The sequence below is a fragment of the Protopterus annectens genome, chromosome 1.part0 (assembly GCF_019279795.1).
Source record: "Protopterus annectens isolate FY-2018-M chromosome 1.part0, PAN1.0, whole genome shotgun sequence".
Classification (NCBI taxonomy): domain Eukaryota; kingdom Metazoa; phylum Chordata; order Ceratodontiformes; family Protopteridae; genus Protopterus; species Protopterus annectens.
Window position 1 is genome coordinate 839,029,272 of NC_056725.1, and position 17,247 is coordinate 839,046,518.

At 39.8% G+C, this 17,247-nt stretch overlaps 1 protein-coding gene across 1 annotated transcript in view; it reads right to left on the minus strand.

Moving 5' to 3' along the window:
- Nucleotides 1-17,247, minus strand: part of TMEM209 (transmembrane protein 209) — a 439,863-nt gene that overhangs the window by 131,849 nt on the left and 290,767 nt on the right. The window contains 2 exon segments of the mRNA XM_044063801.1: nucleotides 14,283-14,287; nucleotides 14,325-14,341. Of these exon segments, the coding sequence (XP_043919736.1) occupies nucleotides 14,283-14,287; nucleotides 14,325-14,341 (22 nt within the window).

Consider the following 17,247-nt stretch of genomic DNA (forward strand, 5'->3'; position numbering starts at 1 on the left):
GTTGGAGACTTCCAGTCATCTCTACAGACTTTACCCGTAAACTAAACAGAATGCCAATCATGTGTGGTCCATAACCTGTACAGTAATCCTTTAAGCAATGTATCTTCAGCTTGTTTCTTGTTTGCTTTTCATTTTTTACTTTTATCATGTTTTCCCATGAAACAAGTTGTCAGGCAGCAGGTCTTTTTGGATAAGAAACATTTTTACAAGTGGGGCATCACATAGATTTCTACTTTCAGCATGTTGCTTGGTACTTTAATAAAGCTGAATATATTATAATTAGAACTGCAGTGCAAGGAGAAGTGGTTTGAGTTGAGTGCTTCTGGTTTTTCTTATACTTGATTTTGACTGGCATTCCAGTAATGTATTTAAAAAGTAATTTATTTTTTCATGCCTCACAACCTTTTGTTTCCATCTAGATATTAAGTAAGCTGTCATGCAGCCAATGCATTGAAATATTTTTATTCTTCTATACTTATTTTTGTCTTGATTGGACTTTCATAATGATGGTTTGCCACCCAGGGCAGCGTATTTAATTAAAGTTAGTTTTTTGTGGTTTTGTGCATAGCTCCTCCCCTTTATGGTTGACCACACCCCTTCCCTTTGACCCCACCCATTCAGCGTCTCCTGCAGCCCCCCTGTGATTTGAAGTCACCAGCCGCCACTGTAATCATAGTTGGAAGATAACTGTTACAGAAAGTAACAACAATGGATTTAATAGCAGAGTATTCTATTAAACTGTAAATGTGAAAGTACTAAATTCAGATGGTATAGCATTTAAATTTAAAACAGTCATGTACATTAGTACCTGATAGAAACAAAACACCTGCAAATATTTGTGTCTAAATCCTTTGCAAGTAAACAGCCTTTACAGTTCAGTTTTCTCTTATATGATATGCTATAGTTTATACAGTTAATATACAAAGTAAAAAGAGCATGTCTACTTAATATATGCGATACAAGTTCTATAGCAAATTTTAAAAAGTACAGCGCATCTCCACTTAATATCTCTAGCGATTACTGAATGAGGGAGTTGATTAGTATGCATGTAAAACAGATACAAGTTTTTAAGCTAGTTCTTGTGTTAGCTGGACTGCTTTTAGACTACTGTAAATGTCCCTTTTTTCTTCCTGGCCTCTATAAATTATATGAAGTATAAAAAACAGAGAGTTAAAGTGCACAGCTTGCGGCACAGAATGATCCTGAGAATGTAACCGCAAGGGTTGTTGATCATGAGGAGTGTAGCTGCTAGCGAGCCTTGGCTAGAAATGAAGTTTCCCCCAAGGATGAGGAGAAAATGAACTAATGGAATGAGCTGATAACTGATCTGTACTATTGAGTAACTAGTATTTATACAAACAAGATAGTTTTGTAAGCAGTACATGGGCAGCTTCTTAGGTTACAAAAGTTCAGCAGTTTGTGTGTTAACATCCAAGCCACCACAGCCTGCAACACTTTTCTTTGTGCAAGTTCTAAAAAAATAAATCTTGATAATATTGCCGCAGAGTCCCAAGAGTCACTGATATCAAATTCATGCATTAGAAAAAGTTCCTGAGAAGGGCCGGGGTCTGAAAAGGAAACCGTGGTTTGAGACCGCTGATGAATCCACCACTGAAGCTTTGGGCTTGAGGCATGGAATAGTGTTGGAGCCAAACTGACTTCAGCCAGCACTACAGTTCTCAAATGGAGTCTATTCATCCATACTAGTAAAACCACAAGCACCAACCAGTGATAAAAGGAAAGAAGTCTTCAGAGCAGAGTGCCGCAAAAAAGGCTTTATTTAAAACACAAGTGGAGCGCTTTCGTCCACTTAGTTATAATAGTCCTATTACCTGTGGAAGAAAGTGCTCAACTTGTGTTACCGTAAATAAAGCCTTTTTGCGACACTCGACTCTGAAGACTTCTTCCTTTCCTTCCATATGGAGTCTGGCTAGAGGTAGCATAGGAATGAGGGGAAGCCATGAATCCCAGAGGCCTTAGAAATTCCCTGGCTGTAACAGAGTCTCCAAGAAGAAGGGATTGAAAAAAAGACAATTAGAACAAGAGCCTCGGGTGGTGACAGAAAAACCAGCATAGGAATGGTCTGGAGCCTGCAACTGAGAAAAACAAGATACTGAGGATTCAGGGTGGATTTCTGAAAGTTATCATAAAAGCCAGGGCTTTACAAGAGGCAAATAGCACAGCGAAGGCAAGGTCTTTGGGGTGGAATCCTGAAAGAGTAGTTTGCCCTGTTAAGGAAAAATATGTAACCCCCTCATCCTTCAAAAGGCAATCACAGGAGCAAGGCATTTGGTGAAAACCCTTGGGGCAGCAGACCCGCTAAAGGGCAAAGTAGAGAACTGAAAATGCAAGGAAGAAACAGAGAAACACTAATTTCCTGAAATGAGGATGAACTGTAATGTTAAGGCAAGCATCCTTGAGAGCCAGAGAGCAGAAAAGCATGTGGAAGAACAGGAAACAGTCTTAAGGACAGCATACGAAAGGAAGGCATTTTTCAGAAAAGCGTTGAGCTGAGAGAGGTCCAGAATGGGCCTCCAAGTGCCTTCTTTCCTGTGAACCAAAAACATTCTGTAATAAAATGCCTTCCCTGCCTGGGCAGTGGAAAGCATTCGGATGGTGCCTTGAAATAAAAGTCGCTGAAGTACATCCGGAAAGAAAGGCAGCTGTTCCTGAGGAGGTTGAGGAATGCACAGAAAAGAAGGAAGGGATTTCCACACCATGAAGTATCCCTGACTGATGCTGAACAAAACCTAAGAATCTTGAGTGATCTGTAACCAACTGGGAAGAGAGGGAAAGATGGAGATAAATGGACCTGACTTAGGATGGAGGGAAGCAAAGTCAGACAGAATGTGGCTTGTTTTGAAAAGGGGTATTCAGAGTACTGGGAGTCTGAGTAGACTTAGCAGGAGGAGCCTGTCTAGAACCCTTCTTACCCTTGGAAGGATGGTGAGACTGTTTAAGAGCAAAATCATACTTTGAGTGATAATTCCTCTGAAACTTAGGAGTAGGAGAAACAAAAATATGCTATAATTCCTGCAAGGCTTTGCCCTTGTCCTGAAGTGACTTGAGAAGTTCGACAGCTGCAGAGCCAAGGAGGTTTTATCAAGGGGAAGATCCAATAATTTAGCCTTAATATGCAGCGGTAGCGTTGTTGCCTCACAGCAAGAGGTTCTCCCATTCGATTCTCGGCTGGAGTGCAGGGAGTGCCTTCTGTGTGGAGTCTGCATATCCTCCCCACGGTTGGGTGGCGTTTGAAAGACATGCGTAAATGGGCATGCCTACGTTGAAGGTTGGATGTTGAGCTGGCACCTTGGCGTTGTGAAAATCTACTACCAATCATTAGCGGACCAGAGTTCCGCTGTGGCGACCCCTAACCGGGAAAAGCAGAAAGATAAACGACAACATCAGGCCAATGTTGGAGGTGAAGTAGAGAGTAACATCTCAAGAACCAAAAGCAGCAGCTCCAGAATAAGCATCAGCTGCATCATAACATTTAATAGAATGGCGAGCTACTTGGGAAGAGGAGTCCAATAAAGGGAGGGCCAAAACTTTCCCACAGAATCAGGAAGATCAAAGACAGCTTGGGAGGCCTGGGGAAAAAAAAAAGAGATAAGAAGAAAATACCAAGACAGCACTTATCTAATAACAATTTGATAACCAACACAGACGAAGAAGCGTGCAGACTGATTACCAAAGATGGCATTCAGACTGGTGGCAAAGAAGTTCAGAGGTACGTATGTCACCTTTATGCCCTATGTCATGAGAAGAGCGTGTATGTGTGACATTCGAGGTCCTTCAAAACCTACGGCTTTGGTATACTAGATGGATACTGGGCTACCCCTTGGTAGGGGATCCCTTTAGTAAAGAATACTGCAACAGTGACATGGAAGGAAACCTGGGACTCAGCTGGTTTTGTAAAAGGTAGTATAATGCTATTCAAAGCATGGTGACAGGGATACAAGCTGGAAAAATTAGTCATAGTTTGGAATTGATATATATTGGGGCATGAGTTTAAAGCAAAAATGAGACACCCATAATCTAGTTCAGATAGTTACATGGCTAGTAAGTTTGAGATAGTAAATGCTTTCAACCGTGTTGCCACTCCATTACCAGTACCCCCACCCAATTCTGCTCTTTGCAGGTCAACGACTGGTGTAGCCCAAAGCCATAAGCACTTGTGTATTTATTTGTGGTGTACTGTATGAGACAGGCAACAAAATAATTCAGCTAAAACATTACTCATTAAGCGCTTTTGTTTCTTAAAATAAACTTCTTCAGCAGCCATCAGCCTGTAATTGAATCGAGATGGATGTGCGAATAGGGCCAGATTTAAGAAGCAGGAAACATCAGCAGAAATAGAGTAAGGATGAAAATAAAACACTTGCCAGCTCACTGATAAGCATAGAAAATAGTGTAGGGCCCAAAACTGATGTTTGCAATCCTTTACTGCCCAAGACTCACACTTCTGATAATGTACTGCCTGATTGACTAACAGCAGTTTTTAAGTAGTTTTTAAATCCAGAAAGAGGACCAATATCAACAACTAGATGCTGGAGTTTAAACAGGAGGAGACAATGGCTAACAATCTCAAAGCCTTTCCATTAAAAGGTTACCTGTTAACTGTACCTTATCCATATTGCAAGTAAATGGAATCATTAGCAGGACAAATGACTGGAAGGGTGCTGAGGCCAAAGTGAATCCCAGGTCAAATCAGTGTGTGCTGCTTGTATAGTATTACTTACAAACATTTTAATAAGACAGTAGAAATTAAATATGAGTTGGTAGTCCTAAAGGAAGGAAAGGGTGCTAATCTTAGGAGAATAGATAATAAATGTTTAAATTGAGGGAAATTATGCCTGAAATTAGAGAAATGATGATTTGTGCAAGTGGCACTGTTATACGACTCTCTAAACAGTATATAAGTTGGGGTTTGAAGCCCTGTGTTAAGTATCTTAGTATTTTAGAAGAAATAGAAGAAAAATGAGGGCATTCTATTATGGTATGGAATAGAAGTGTTTTAGGAGTTAGATGGGGAAACAACTCTTTGGAGAAACTGTGGGCTAGGCACCTTTTTATACGTGATAAAGTACTTTGGTTTATTTAACAAAAATGTGTCATTACCAAGGGTCATATGATCTTCTCAAGTTAAAGCACATTTACTTTAGGTTTTCCAAACCAGCTGAGTTATGAAGTTGTACAGATTTGTTCTGTACAATGCTAAGCAACTTCTGCAGGTTTTGTATTCATTCTACAGGCTTTGTGTACGGGTAAAAAGAGGTCACAGTTTTGTTGTGAGGGTTTCCCCTTATGCCATGACCTATCACCTAGGGTGACTACCTACATTTAAGTACCATCTTAATTTTCCTGGAAAAAGTTAACTTACAATGAGACTTACAGAACATAAAACACATTTAGAGGGAATACAAGGTATGTTTCATGGTAAACTTGATGCCTACAAATGTCACTCAAAGCCACGAGTTTCATATGTTGTCCAAGGTCATAGTCACAGTAGTTGACAACAGGTGCTAACTTTTGCCAGTTGTCATGCAGACAAGTCTATCAACCACATATGACCCAGGCCCTGAAACAATCTTGCAAGAGAAAAAAAAAAGTGTGCATGTGGTGAGTGGAGGATTATCTCCCAGTCTTTTGTCTCCTCATAAAGAAGTGAAAAAGTGGAAGGAAAGGGAGAGTTACTGCCAAATCCAGGCACAGTATTCTTGTATGCACATGCAACATAACAGAGGGTTGAAGAGTCTACAGGTGGGCACCATATGTTGGAGACAGGGGAATTGTTCTCAGAGATGTGCGTACCACTAACAGTATATGGACATCAGGTGACACTCCCTAAAGATGCATGCACTTACATTTAACAACAAATCCCACTAGACCTCAAACAGCTGCATGAAGTCTATATCTAAACATCAAACCCTGGCACAGGCAGACCTAGTGGATAGTTCTCAAATCAGTGTCAAACCCAACAGAAGGACCAATGAAAAAAGTCTTCAGACAAATGTTACTACTGAGCTCTAGACTGATGACTCGGCTGACTGAGGGGCTATATGCCTTACCCAGTCCTTTGCAGTCTCCTTAACTCGAGGCCAAGCATGAGTCCGAGTTGTCATTAATCAAAGGCAAGAGGAATGACATATAGTGACTGGGGAGGCAGAATCATGAATTAACTTCTCCGGTGTGTGTGTGCGCGTGCACGACTGTTGCCTGCCCTCTCTTTCTATAAATGTTAGATAGTGCTCCAACAAAGGGCTAGGGCTTTACAAGTGAACTCCCAACAACTGCCAGGACTGGTACTTTCATATGCTACCACTTTCTGTAAGTGAAGTGTTCCCTCCTACATATTCAGGATGGTCAGGGGGGAAATGCTGGCACTTCTGGCAGTGCATCATGTTATCCTTTTCTCAAAAGTAGTTGATATAGTGCCAGTATGGGTCCTGTTTTGATGACCATAAAAAAGGCTAGGTAGGCTTTGGTGCTTAAATATCAAATGGGGAAATTTTTCTACGAGGAAGGTACAGTGGTGTAAAATCTTACCATAACAGATATCCTTTTCACCTTTGCAGTATGTCACCTCTGGAATCTCCTACTGAGAATAGTCAGTACAACAAAGCCTAAATTACCTGAGTGCTGTATGTCAGACGTATACTCCCCACGCAAGAGTAACACACAAAGGTGACGTACGAATGCTCCCAACCCAGAAATGAAGTGCCCCAGGAGAACTAAGACCCTCAGTGGAAAGGACAGCATGTACATCCAGAGGAAAGATGGAAGGAAGAAAAGGAGAAGAACCTCTCGGCCAGAAGGAAAATCACCCACAGAAAAGGAGAAAAAGAACAGAGGAGAGAGGGAGGGAGGGAATTCTGCAACAGTGAAAAGGACATCTACTGTTATGGTAAGACTTTATACAACTGTTGTATGTCCTTGCAGATCACTGCTGCAGTATTCATTGTCTCTGGGAAGAGTACAACAGCTAATAAGAAGGCAAAGAGGAGCTCTCACATAACCATGAATGATGGCCTTGACAAAACCTGCCCTGGTTCTGGAAAAGACATCCAGTTTGTAATGTTTAGTGAATGTGTGAACCGAAGACCAAGTAGTTGCTTTAAGGATAGAGTTGGTGTTCCACCCCTTGTAGAAACCCCCAAAGGAAGCCACTGCTCTAGTAGAATGAGCCTTAACAGAAGCAGACAACTGTTTGTCATGAAAATAACAAAAAAATGGCCTTGGAAATCCAAGAGAAGATGGTTTGCTTAGAAACTGCCAAACCTAATGTCCTGGTATGAAAAGAAAGAAACCTGATTTACAAAAGCCTTTGTTTTGTCCAAATAATATCCAATCTATCTAAGCATGTCCAAGGTATGACTAACCTTCTCACTAGCAATCTGCGGACAGAAAAAAAAGAAGGAAGCTAGATAGTCTGATTAAGGGACAGCTCATTAACCACCTTAGACATAAAAGGATTCCTACAGACATCCTGTCTCTATGAAACACCAAAAAAGGAGGGACCGTCTTCAAGTACTGGAGTTCAGATACCTTTCTGACAGAGGTTAACACAATCAAAATAGTCTGAGGTACAGTGTTGCAAAGAAGAGGCAAGCAGGGTCAAAAGGAGACAAAATTAAAATCCCAAGGAGGAGGAATGGGCTTTTCTTGGGGTTCTGATATGAAATACGCCTTTTAGAAACTGCTTGACCTCAAATCTAGAGGGCAAAGGTGGAGTAAGTAGAAGACAGGCAGAAATGGCTGACAAGTGAGCTTTCACTGAAGAATATGGCAAGCAAGCATATAGCAGTTCACACAGGTAGGAAAGAACCAAAGGGACCCCACTGAAAAAGGGCCCTGGTGACAAACAGAAAATTTCTTCCATTGGGACATACAGGATTTTCTAGTATTGGATTTCCTGGCCTCCAGGACCCTAATCATGTTCTCGGAAAATTGGTGTCTGAAAGGAATCAAACCCTATTACCCAAAGTGTCAGTTGAAAAATGGACAGAGGAGGGTGAAGGAGAGATCCTCTCGTGTGACAAGATCCATGCAGTAAGGTAACTTGTGATAACTGCCCTTGGCCAGATGGAATAACAGGGGGAACTAGTGCTGTCGGGGCCAAAAGGGAATCACCATTAAGATTTTTGGACAGTCCTTTGATTTTGTGAAGGACCTTTGGAAAAACAGGAAGGGGAAGAATGGGATAAAGAAACATTCCCCTCCAGGAGAAAAACATGGCATCAACATTTCAAGCCAAAGGAATTGGGAATGTAGAACAGACCTGAGGAAGTTGCCTGCTTAAAGAGGAGGGCAAAGAGATCTACTTGAGGAATACTCAACCAATGAACTAAGTCCAGAAACACATACCTGAGAAGCATCCATTTCTGAGGCTGTGTACTGGACCTGCTGAGAAAATCTGCCACACGACTGCACTCTCAAGATATACAGACTGCCTGTAGGGTCACCTGCAGATTGATGGCTATTTCTCATGCATGAAGGGCTAATCCAAAATACAAAGTTGAAAGCAGGCAGAAATTAGGAGAATTTACACTAGGGAGACACTCTACTAGATAGACTTAAAATAAGTTTACATGCAGCCTAATTTAAACACTATGGTAGGGGAAAAGAAAAAAGGTAAGAATAACTTGGAAGTCATGGGGAGGATAGAGTGCAGCTGTCAGTACCGATGCAGAGCTCATCCAAAAGGCATTACAAATACCAGTTTGCTTAACAAAGCAATAGCTAGTGCTACTGTAAGGATTACAAGACAAAATTCAGTGGAGTGTAGTTAAAAATTGCCATTGTAAGCACCTGGATAGAAGCAGAGAGGCTGTGGAGGTGATCAACTAGTAGTCCAAAAGTTTTCTGAAGTTTATAATTGTTTAGAGTGTCCGTGCTCTCAAGTATGGGGGGGGGGGGGGCAAATTGGACCCACTATGTTGTCGTGATGTGTACACACTAAAAGAAAATAGATAAGGAAGAAATTGTAGTAAAGGAGTTGGACAACCTCAGTGAAACAAACCTAATATCAAGGTCTTTCAGGCTGTATAGCAAATGCTAGGCAGCAGAATTACTTTGCAATATCATTCTAATAGTTCACTTATACCTCCGCTACAATCAGTACACAGATTGCAGATAAAAAAACAAAAAACTAATAATTCCAGTATGTACAAAAACAGTGAAAATATATAAATTGAAAAATTGAAAATAGAAACACCAACTGTAAAATCACATGCACTCAAGTAACTTGGTTCATTTTTTATATATATATATATATATATATATATATATATATATATATATATATATATATATATATATATATATATTATACACATACAAATAAATAAATAAATAAATATATATATATATTACACAGCCCTGGTCTTAACTGGAACAAAAAACAAAATCAATATAAGAACACAATGCACGGGTTCAGTTTAAAAACCCAGGTGCAGCCTCTGACACAGTGTTAGACCTCACAGGTCGAACTGAAATGCCAGCAGAACATTAACAATATCTATGACAAGGATAAGATTGATGGCTATATCTCATGCCTGAAGGGCTAATCTGAAAACAAGGCAAGACCTCATGCCTCCTTGTTTGTTGATGTACTACATGACTGGTTATCTATATAAACCTTCAAGGGGACTGTTACCCGGAGCATGTGGAAAAACTTGACGGGGCAAAATGAGAGCCCTCATTTCCTTGACATTGATGTGACCTGCCCTCTACTGAGGGAGACTAAAGGCACTGTATCTTCAAGGTGTCTAAACTGCTCCCCACCCCAGCTACGAAGCACCTGTGAAGAGTTCCTGGAACTGCTGAGGAGATTGGAAATGAATACTTGGATTGAGAGAAGTACCAGTGAAATTCCAGTCTGAGACAAGGAAACAAAGGAACTAGGTAGCATAGCAGGTGGCGATGTTGGAGTCACATGAATCCTGGGTATCAAGACTTACTCATACGAAACCTGGCAATGGTAGAAATCATGAATCCCAAAGCCTGAAAAATTCCTTGGCTGGAAGACAGGACAGGGGAAACAGGGAAAGAAAATTTCTGAGGGAAAAAAACTTGCAAGCAGGAAGAGAAGTTAGCACTGGAACAGTCTGTATCCTGGAGACTATAAAATGTGATCCTGAGATGGAGTCAACATAGACTCCTATAGATTGAGAGTGAACCCTAGGTCGTGCAACAGAAGTGGAGTAAAATGAAGATCCTGCACCAGCTTAGATATGGATGGGGGTCTAAAGCAAAAGGCTGTTCAGAAAGGGAAATATCTGAATGTCCTAAAGCCTGCAGAAGTTGACTACTGGAGCTAGGCATCTGGTGAATACACTTGGGGCTACTGAAAGCCCAAACACCAAACAGAAAACTAAAAAGGAGAGGAACAAACAGAAAAAAATACCTTCAATCGAGGGTTGAAAGGAATATGCAGGTAGGCATCTTTCAGATCCTGGGAAACCACAAAAGTCTGGGGAAGCAATAGAGGAGAGAGAGTTTGAAGAGAAAGTACTGGGAAGGATGGCACTATGATAATATTGTTAAGAAAGGAAAGGTCCAGGTCAAGATTATTAGACCCCTCTTTCCCAAGGACCAGAAAGATTCTGGAATAAAACTCTAAACCCCTCTTGGTCTGTGAACTGGTTGAATGGTACCCCTGGTCTAAGAGACTCTGCAATACCCTAGAAAATGAGGAAGCTGTTCTACAGGAGGTTGAGGGATACTGGAGGAGGTGGTAAGGGTTTCCCAGGCTTTAAAGTAACCCTGCCACATAATGGATAGAACCCAAGAGTCTGTGGTGATCTGTTACCAAACTGGAAGCTCAAGGGACACAGGAACTTGGCCAAAAGGAAGGAACGGCTGAAAGGCAGATGACTACAGACTCGTGAGGAAAGGGATGTTTTGGGGGCCTGGGAATCTGAGTAGGCTTATCAGTTAAACATGTCTAGCAGCCTTCTTACCCTTGTAAGACTGTCTAGACAGTTTATGCAGAAATGCAGTCTTACTAAGATAGTTCCTCTGAAACTTAGAACGGGTGAGACAAAGATGTGCCTCAAATCTTTCATGATGTTACCTTGATCCTGCAAGGTCTCAAAAAGCTCTGCCTCAGCACTGACAAATTTTAGTTATCCAGAGGAGCATCCAGATGTTTTGCTTAGATATAATCTGGCAAGGCTTGAAGGGGAAGCCAGGTAGACCACCTCATCACACTGCCAGAGGCAGCAGCCTAACAGGAGGCAGCAGCTGCATCACAGCTGCATTTTACTGTGTGATGGGCAACTTGAGAGGTGGAACCTAGTAAGAAGAGGGTTGAGGCCTTACCCTCAGTCAGGCATATTAGAAATAATCTCCCCAATCTGAGCAAGAGGAGATAAACATATCTGTCATATGGTTCTAGTAAAGGCTAAAGTAGCAGAAGTGTATACTTTTCTTGCCAATCCTCTCCACAGATTTACTGTCCTTACCCAAGGGAAAGAGCTTGAAAGAGTACAACAATCTAGAAGGCTTATCAGTAGACACAGAAATCACTGCTGGATCAGACAAAAGGTGACTGTGTAAGACTTGCAGGCATCCAGCACTTAACAGAACCTGTCAGGTTTTCTGGGAGCTGAAGGTTGGGAATCAGGTACGAGAGAAGCAGCAAAGAAAGTATCCAACAGAGCAAACCCAGGGGGTACAGCGGAAGTTTTAGTAGAGTTCATTTCTAACAACTCATAATACCTTTTCAGGACGTCTGGTAACTGGCAGTAATCTCATTTGAAATACTGCATCATACACAGGACTGTGTCCCCAAAGGAAAATTCCTCCAAAGGAGGATCAGGACTAACAGATTCCACCTCCTCCAACCCACAGCCTAAAAGAGAAGGCAAATGAGAGGAGTAGGCTAAGGAGTCCGAATCAGTCAGATTCCTCAATGAGGACTCAGGGTCTCTTGCCCTTTTGGAGGGAGAGGACCAAGAAGGTGCAGAAACTGAAATCCCCTGAGGAGGCTTCAGTGCCATAAGTAGTGTGTGTGTGTGTGTGTGTGTGTGTGTGTGTGTGTGTGTGTGTGTGTGTGTGTGTGTGTGTATATGTATTTATATAAATATAGAGATATACAGATATATATATATATATATATATATATATATATATATATATATATAAATATATATATATATAAATATATATATATATATATATATATATACACACACACACACACACACATCCCTTAGGTTTTCATACCCTTAAGTGAACCACATTAAAACTTTACGTTTTGCTCTTTATCGCCCCCAAAATGAAGACTCATTTTTACTTTTTTTTTTTTTTTTTTTTTAAATCAGCAGTACCATAAGGGATCCTCAGACAAACACACTGTGCATACAAATCTTAACGGGCTACATCAGTCTTCCACATATGCATTCTCAGTTTAGTGAAGATGCATTACACTACATTTCAAAACATTAAAACTTGCTTAAATTATCAAAAATGTGTAAGGTGGTTTAACACTTGTATTTTTTCTTTTCTGGGGTAGAGGACTGGTCTCCATAGACCTTTTTCAGGCACAGCCCAGGAGCGGCATCTGGTTAAGTGACTTGCTCAGAGATGCACAGTTAGGCAATGGAGGCAGAGGGAATCTATTACCAAATGGAAAATTGTGTCACAGAAAACAGAGCCTTAACTATCTCATGTAGGCCTGAGAACCAAAAGGAAAAAATGTTCTTTAATCTGCTGAAAACCATTTGCTACAAATGTAACTACTTGCTACAGTTGGAACACCCATTTCTGAATGCTTCATTACAAGACCACATTAAGTCAACTACCAGGCCTCCTACCACCTTATTTCTCGGGGCAGCCTTCCATTTCATCCCATCCTAGCTACACTTCTGAAAGAAAACACTATCAGACAACAAAATGTTCTTTAGGGACAAGAAGTGAAGACCGCACCAGATAATTTAGCAATAAATCAATTTTTGGCATGGGTAATATAGTTTACCCAAATCTAGTGTGGCATGTTCACAAGAACACACTAGTATGGTCTGTTCACAAGAACAATCTGCAGTATCCACAACCCAAAAGACAGTTACTGGAATCACACAATTCTGTTTGCCAAACTAGCATTAATTTCATTTCTAGCTGTTTTTACCTGTATTCATCCATTTAAAAATAATCCACATTTCTGAATGTTTTTACTAACTGTAAAAAAACATTTAAAAATTTCTCTTTGCAAAAACTGTTTCAAACTATGTAATCACTATTGCCTTTGTTCACACCTTTTGAAAAATCAGTGTAATAAGAATACTTGAACTGACAAATAACCTATCTACATAGTCAGATTATACTCCTTGACAAGGTTATTTCTGCCTAATGATCCTGGGTCATGGCTGAAAAGCATCTGCTGAAAAGTCCACTTATCAAAATCTACTAATAAAATGCTCACAAAAATGCGATCGTTGTGGATTTGAACAAATGAACTACCTTGCAAGAATAATTTCCTACTACTCAATATTTGTATTACTGGCTGCTTAACTATTAGAGAATGGTATGCAGAATAATTTAATTTACTGGTCTTCCCATCAGTTACTGATGCGAGATGGCAGTTATTTCACGTATTCTGTATGTTCTATTGGATGCTGCACATTTACCTGCTACTTTAACAATAACCCATGACTGGAGGTGAGTGACACCACATTTACTCATGATCGATTGGCTTGGCGTGATCATGAAGGTGAAGCCCGAGTGATTAAACAAAGCCAGGCATGGGTAAATCCTGTGAGAGTAGATTATTACTAGTACACGATGACATTATTTAAGAAACTGCTTCGCTTTTTTTTAAATAATGCCAGTGTATAAATGGACTTCATTGCTCTTCCACCAAGTCCTAGCAGTGTGGGACATGCAACATGCATACTGAGCATGTATAAAGCCTGTATGCATTTTTTCAATACACCAAAGTTTCTCTGTTTTTTATTTATATATTTATTTTTAAGTGTTCAGGAATTTCCCTTGTGCAAAGTCTGATGCTGCAGAGTTCAGAAACTGCATTCTGTGTACAGTCTACTGAGGTGCACCGTGGTGTTTCAGGGAACAGCAATCTAAGGTAATGTAGGATTTTTTTTTTTAAACAAAACAATTATAGTCACAGCTTAGATATGAGGAGAAACTAAACTGTAAGTTGGACTTCTTTCTGTTGGGATACCTCAATTTATAATGGGCACACTGATTGATCTATCCAATCAGTGTGCACATTTTTGAATAGAGCGTTTATTGTATAATTCAGAATACATGCTGCATACCTTTACTGTTTGAGTTCTCTTTGATGCCTATATAACATATACACTCTTTTTACTAAGTACTGAACAAACCCTATACATCAATTGTTTTGTTTAGTAATGGAAATTTTAACAAAGTGCCCCACTATCCCCCCAGTCCAGTACCCCATATCACCAAAATTTCTCTACACCCAATAAGCCTGTCATCCTTTCATCTGACAGCCAGCACAGGCATTTTTCTTCAGTCAGAAGAGGCGTGGTTCACACTCTGGAGTCCTACTGTCATTTGCAAGATTAGGGGATTTTTGATGGCATACTTCCCTTCCCCTACATTAACAGTGTGCACTGAGCAGTGTATCCCAACACCAACCTGACATCCATTCTCCCTGGTTCAAGCCTTCGCTAGAGCACTGCTGGAGAAATGTCAATATATACTCTCCCCTCACAGGATAGGAATGCCCCATCCTCCCAGACAACTCAGACAAGTGCCAGAGCTACTAATCAAACCCAGCTTACTTTGGTCATAGTCAGGGCTTTCTCTCTACACCACCAGAGTAGATTAAGTGCCTTACCTTTTTAAAATAAAGTGGTTCCACTTCTGTTTGTGCAGCTGTGGTTGATTTATGTCCCTAGTGACTGAAAGTATTGCACAAGCACATGCCTTCATACATGGCTATGCTTTCAGAGTACATCAGTGTTACACAATGAATAGAAGTTCATTACCTAAAGACACCGGTTTATTCTGGTTTAGCGTGGAGAATAGTGATTTAAAAACAAAATTACATCATTAGATGTGAATTTTTTAACAGTGGGTATGTGTGTGCTTTGTGTATAAAAGATTTCTGTTTCACTTCAATGGATAAATGAGATAAAGTTGTGAAGGCGTAGGTTGACAGAAATTTCTGGTGTTGGAAAGTGCCAAAAATCAATCGAGTGCAAGATTAATTAAAAGGTGCAATGCAGAATGTTCTTTTATTGAAGACTTGAGCGTGGTCGCAAAAAATGGGTGCGTGTGCTTGTTGGCAGGTTAGGGTTAAAATAAGGTTTTGGGAAGGAGAGAGATGTTGGTTTGTTTGTGTATGTGTATTTATATGAGGGAAAGTGTGTGTGCAGGTCTTGTATAGTGGTATGGTTAGGAAATGGGTTTAAGTAAGGAAACATGCAAGGTTGGGATTGGAATATGGATATGCTCCCCCTGCACCACATTACTCCATGACTGCTAATCATAACCTTAACACCAACCCCACAAATGACTTCACTAAATACCCTTTCCTTATCTGTACCAATACAGAGAATAGAAGGCTTTTGTGATCAGTGTAGTTTTCGCAAACTTTTTTATCCTCGTTAAGTGGTGCTGTCATTGATATATGTAGCAATGCTTCTGTAACACACCCTGCATATGCAGTGTACTTTATATATATATATATATATATATATATATATATATATATATATATATATATATATATATATATATATATAGTTTCCCCTTCACAAAGTCAAACGTTCAGAAACTCGAAATGCATATGGCTGAATCTATATGTTCGAATTTCTGAAGCTCGACTTCGTGAAAGGGAGCTGAAAAACGTAACACAACAAAGTGTTTCTGCAGAGGGGCAAGCCCCATTGCACCCCCCCACACCCCCTGCTACTTATTTATTCCAACTCTGAGATTGCACTACAGCGCAGAAAGGGAAATCTCCTGTTCTGCGCTGTATGCCGTTCCCCATTCACAGAGTCAAGCTTCCACAATTTCGAGCATATGGTCTCGACCATATAACTTTCGAGATTGTGGCCGTTCGACTATGTGAAGGGGAACCATATAGATATATATATATATATATATATATATATATATATATATATATATATATATATATATATATATATATATATATATATATATATATATATATATCTATATCTATATATTTTTTTTTTCACTTTAGAACATTGAAAGCCCATAACACAAATTCAAAACACTGAGACCAAAATCTTGAAATATTCAAAACACTGAAAATGCAAAACATTGAATCTCATAACATTGAAAATACATAGAAAACCAGCATTTAATATATGCCAGCACAGCTACATATAGAAACAAACAAAAAAAAACATAGTACACTTCAACTATAAGCAGGGGGGGGGCAAGCCCCCTGCACCTCCTATGTGGAGGACTGTGCCCTAAACACCTCCTGTGACTTAAATATATCAACTCCAAGATTGCACTACACAGAACTAAACAGCAAATATACCATTCCACGTTTCATGCCTGTTTAAACTGTAAAAAAACTATCTTTAACCTTCTCTTAGAAACACAACTTCACTGTTAAAACATTGCACATTACTATACATCTCTGCGATACTTAACAGATTTTCATAGGTAACTTCAGTCATGTTCCCTTCTTACTTGCTATACAACAACATAACACATCTTAGTATAATGTAGTGGGATCTCGGAGTTGATATATTTAAGTAGTGGGAAGGGTACAAGGGGCTTGTCCCCCTGCTTATAGTTGAATAAGTGTAAAACGGTTTGTTTTTTTATTTGTTTCTGTATGTAGTTGTACTGGAATGTAATACATGCTGACTTCCTGTGTGTTTTCTGTGTTATGGGATTTAATGTTTTGAATTATCAAGATTTTGGTCTCAATGCTTTGAATTTCACTGTTATGGACTTTCAATATACTTAAATGTATATTCTGGGCATGGAGTTAAAAGTTTACACATCAAAAAAAGTGTTCAGCAACGGAAAAAGCAATCAAAAACACAGATTAATTTGCCCAGCGATGAAAAAAAAATATCCCCCATCACTGGAAAATAGCAGGGCGTAGTTTCAAGGGTACAACCACTTCATGAGGATTAATCGAACCACTAAATCAATATAAAACCTGTAAACAGATAAAAGTGATCTTGTGACCAAATTCAAAAGATTGTTTCATTTCCTGTTGCCATTGTAATAAACACATCCAGCTGCATTATTTTCGAT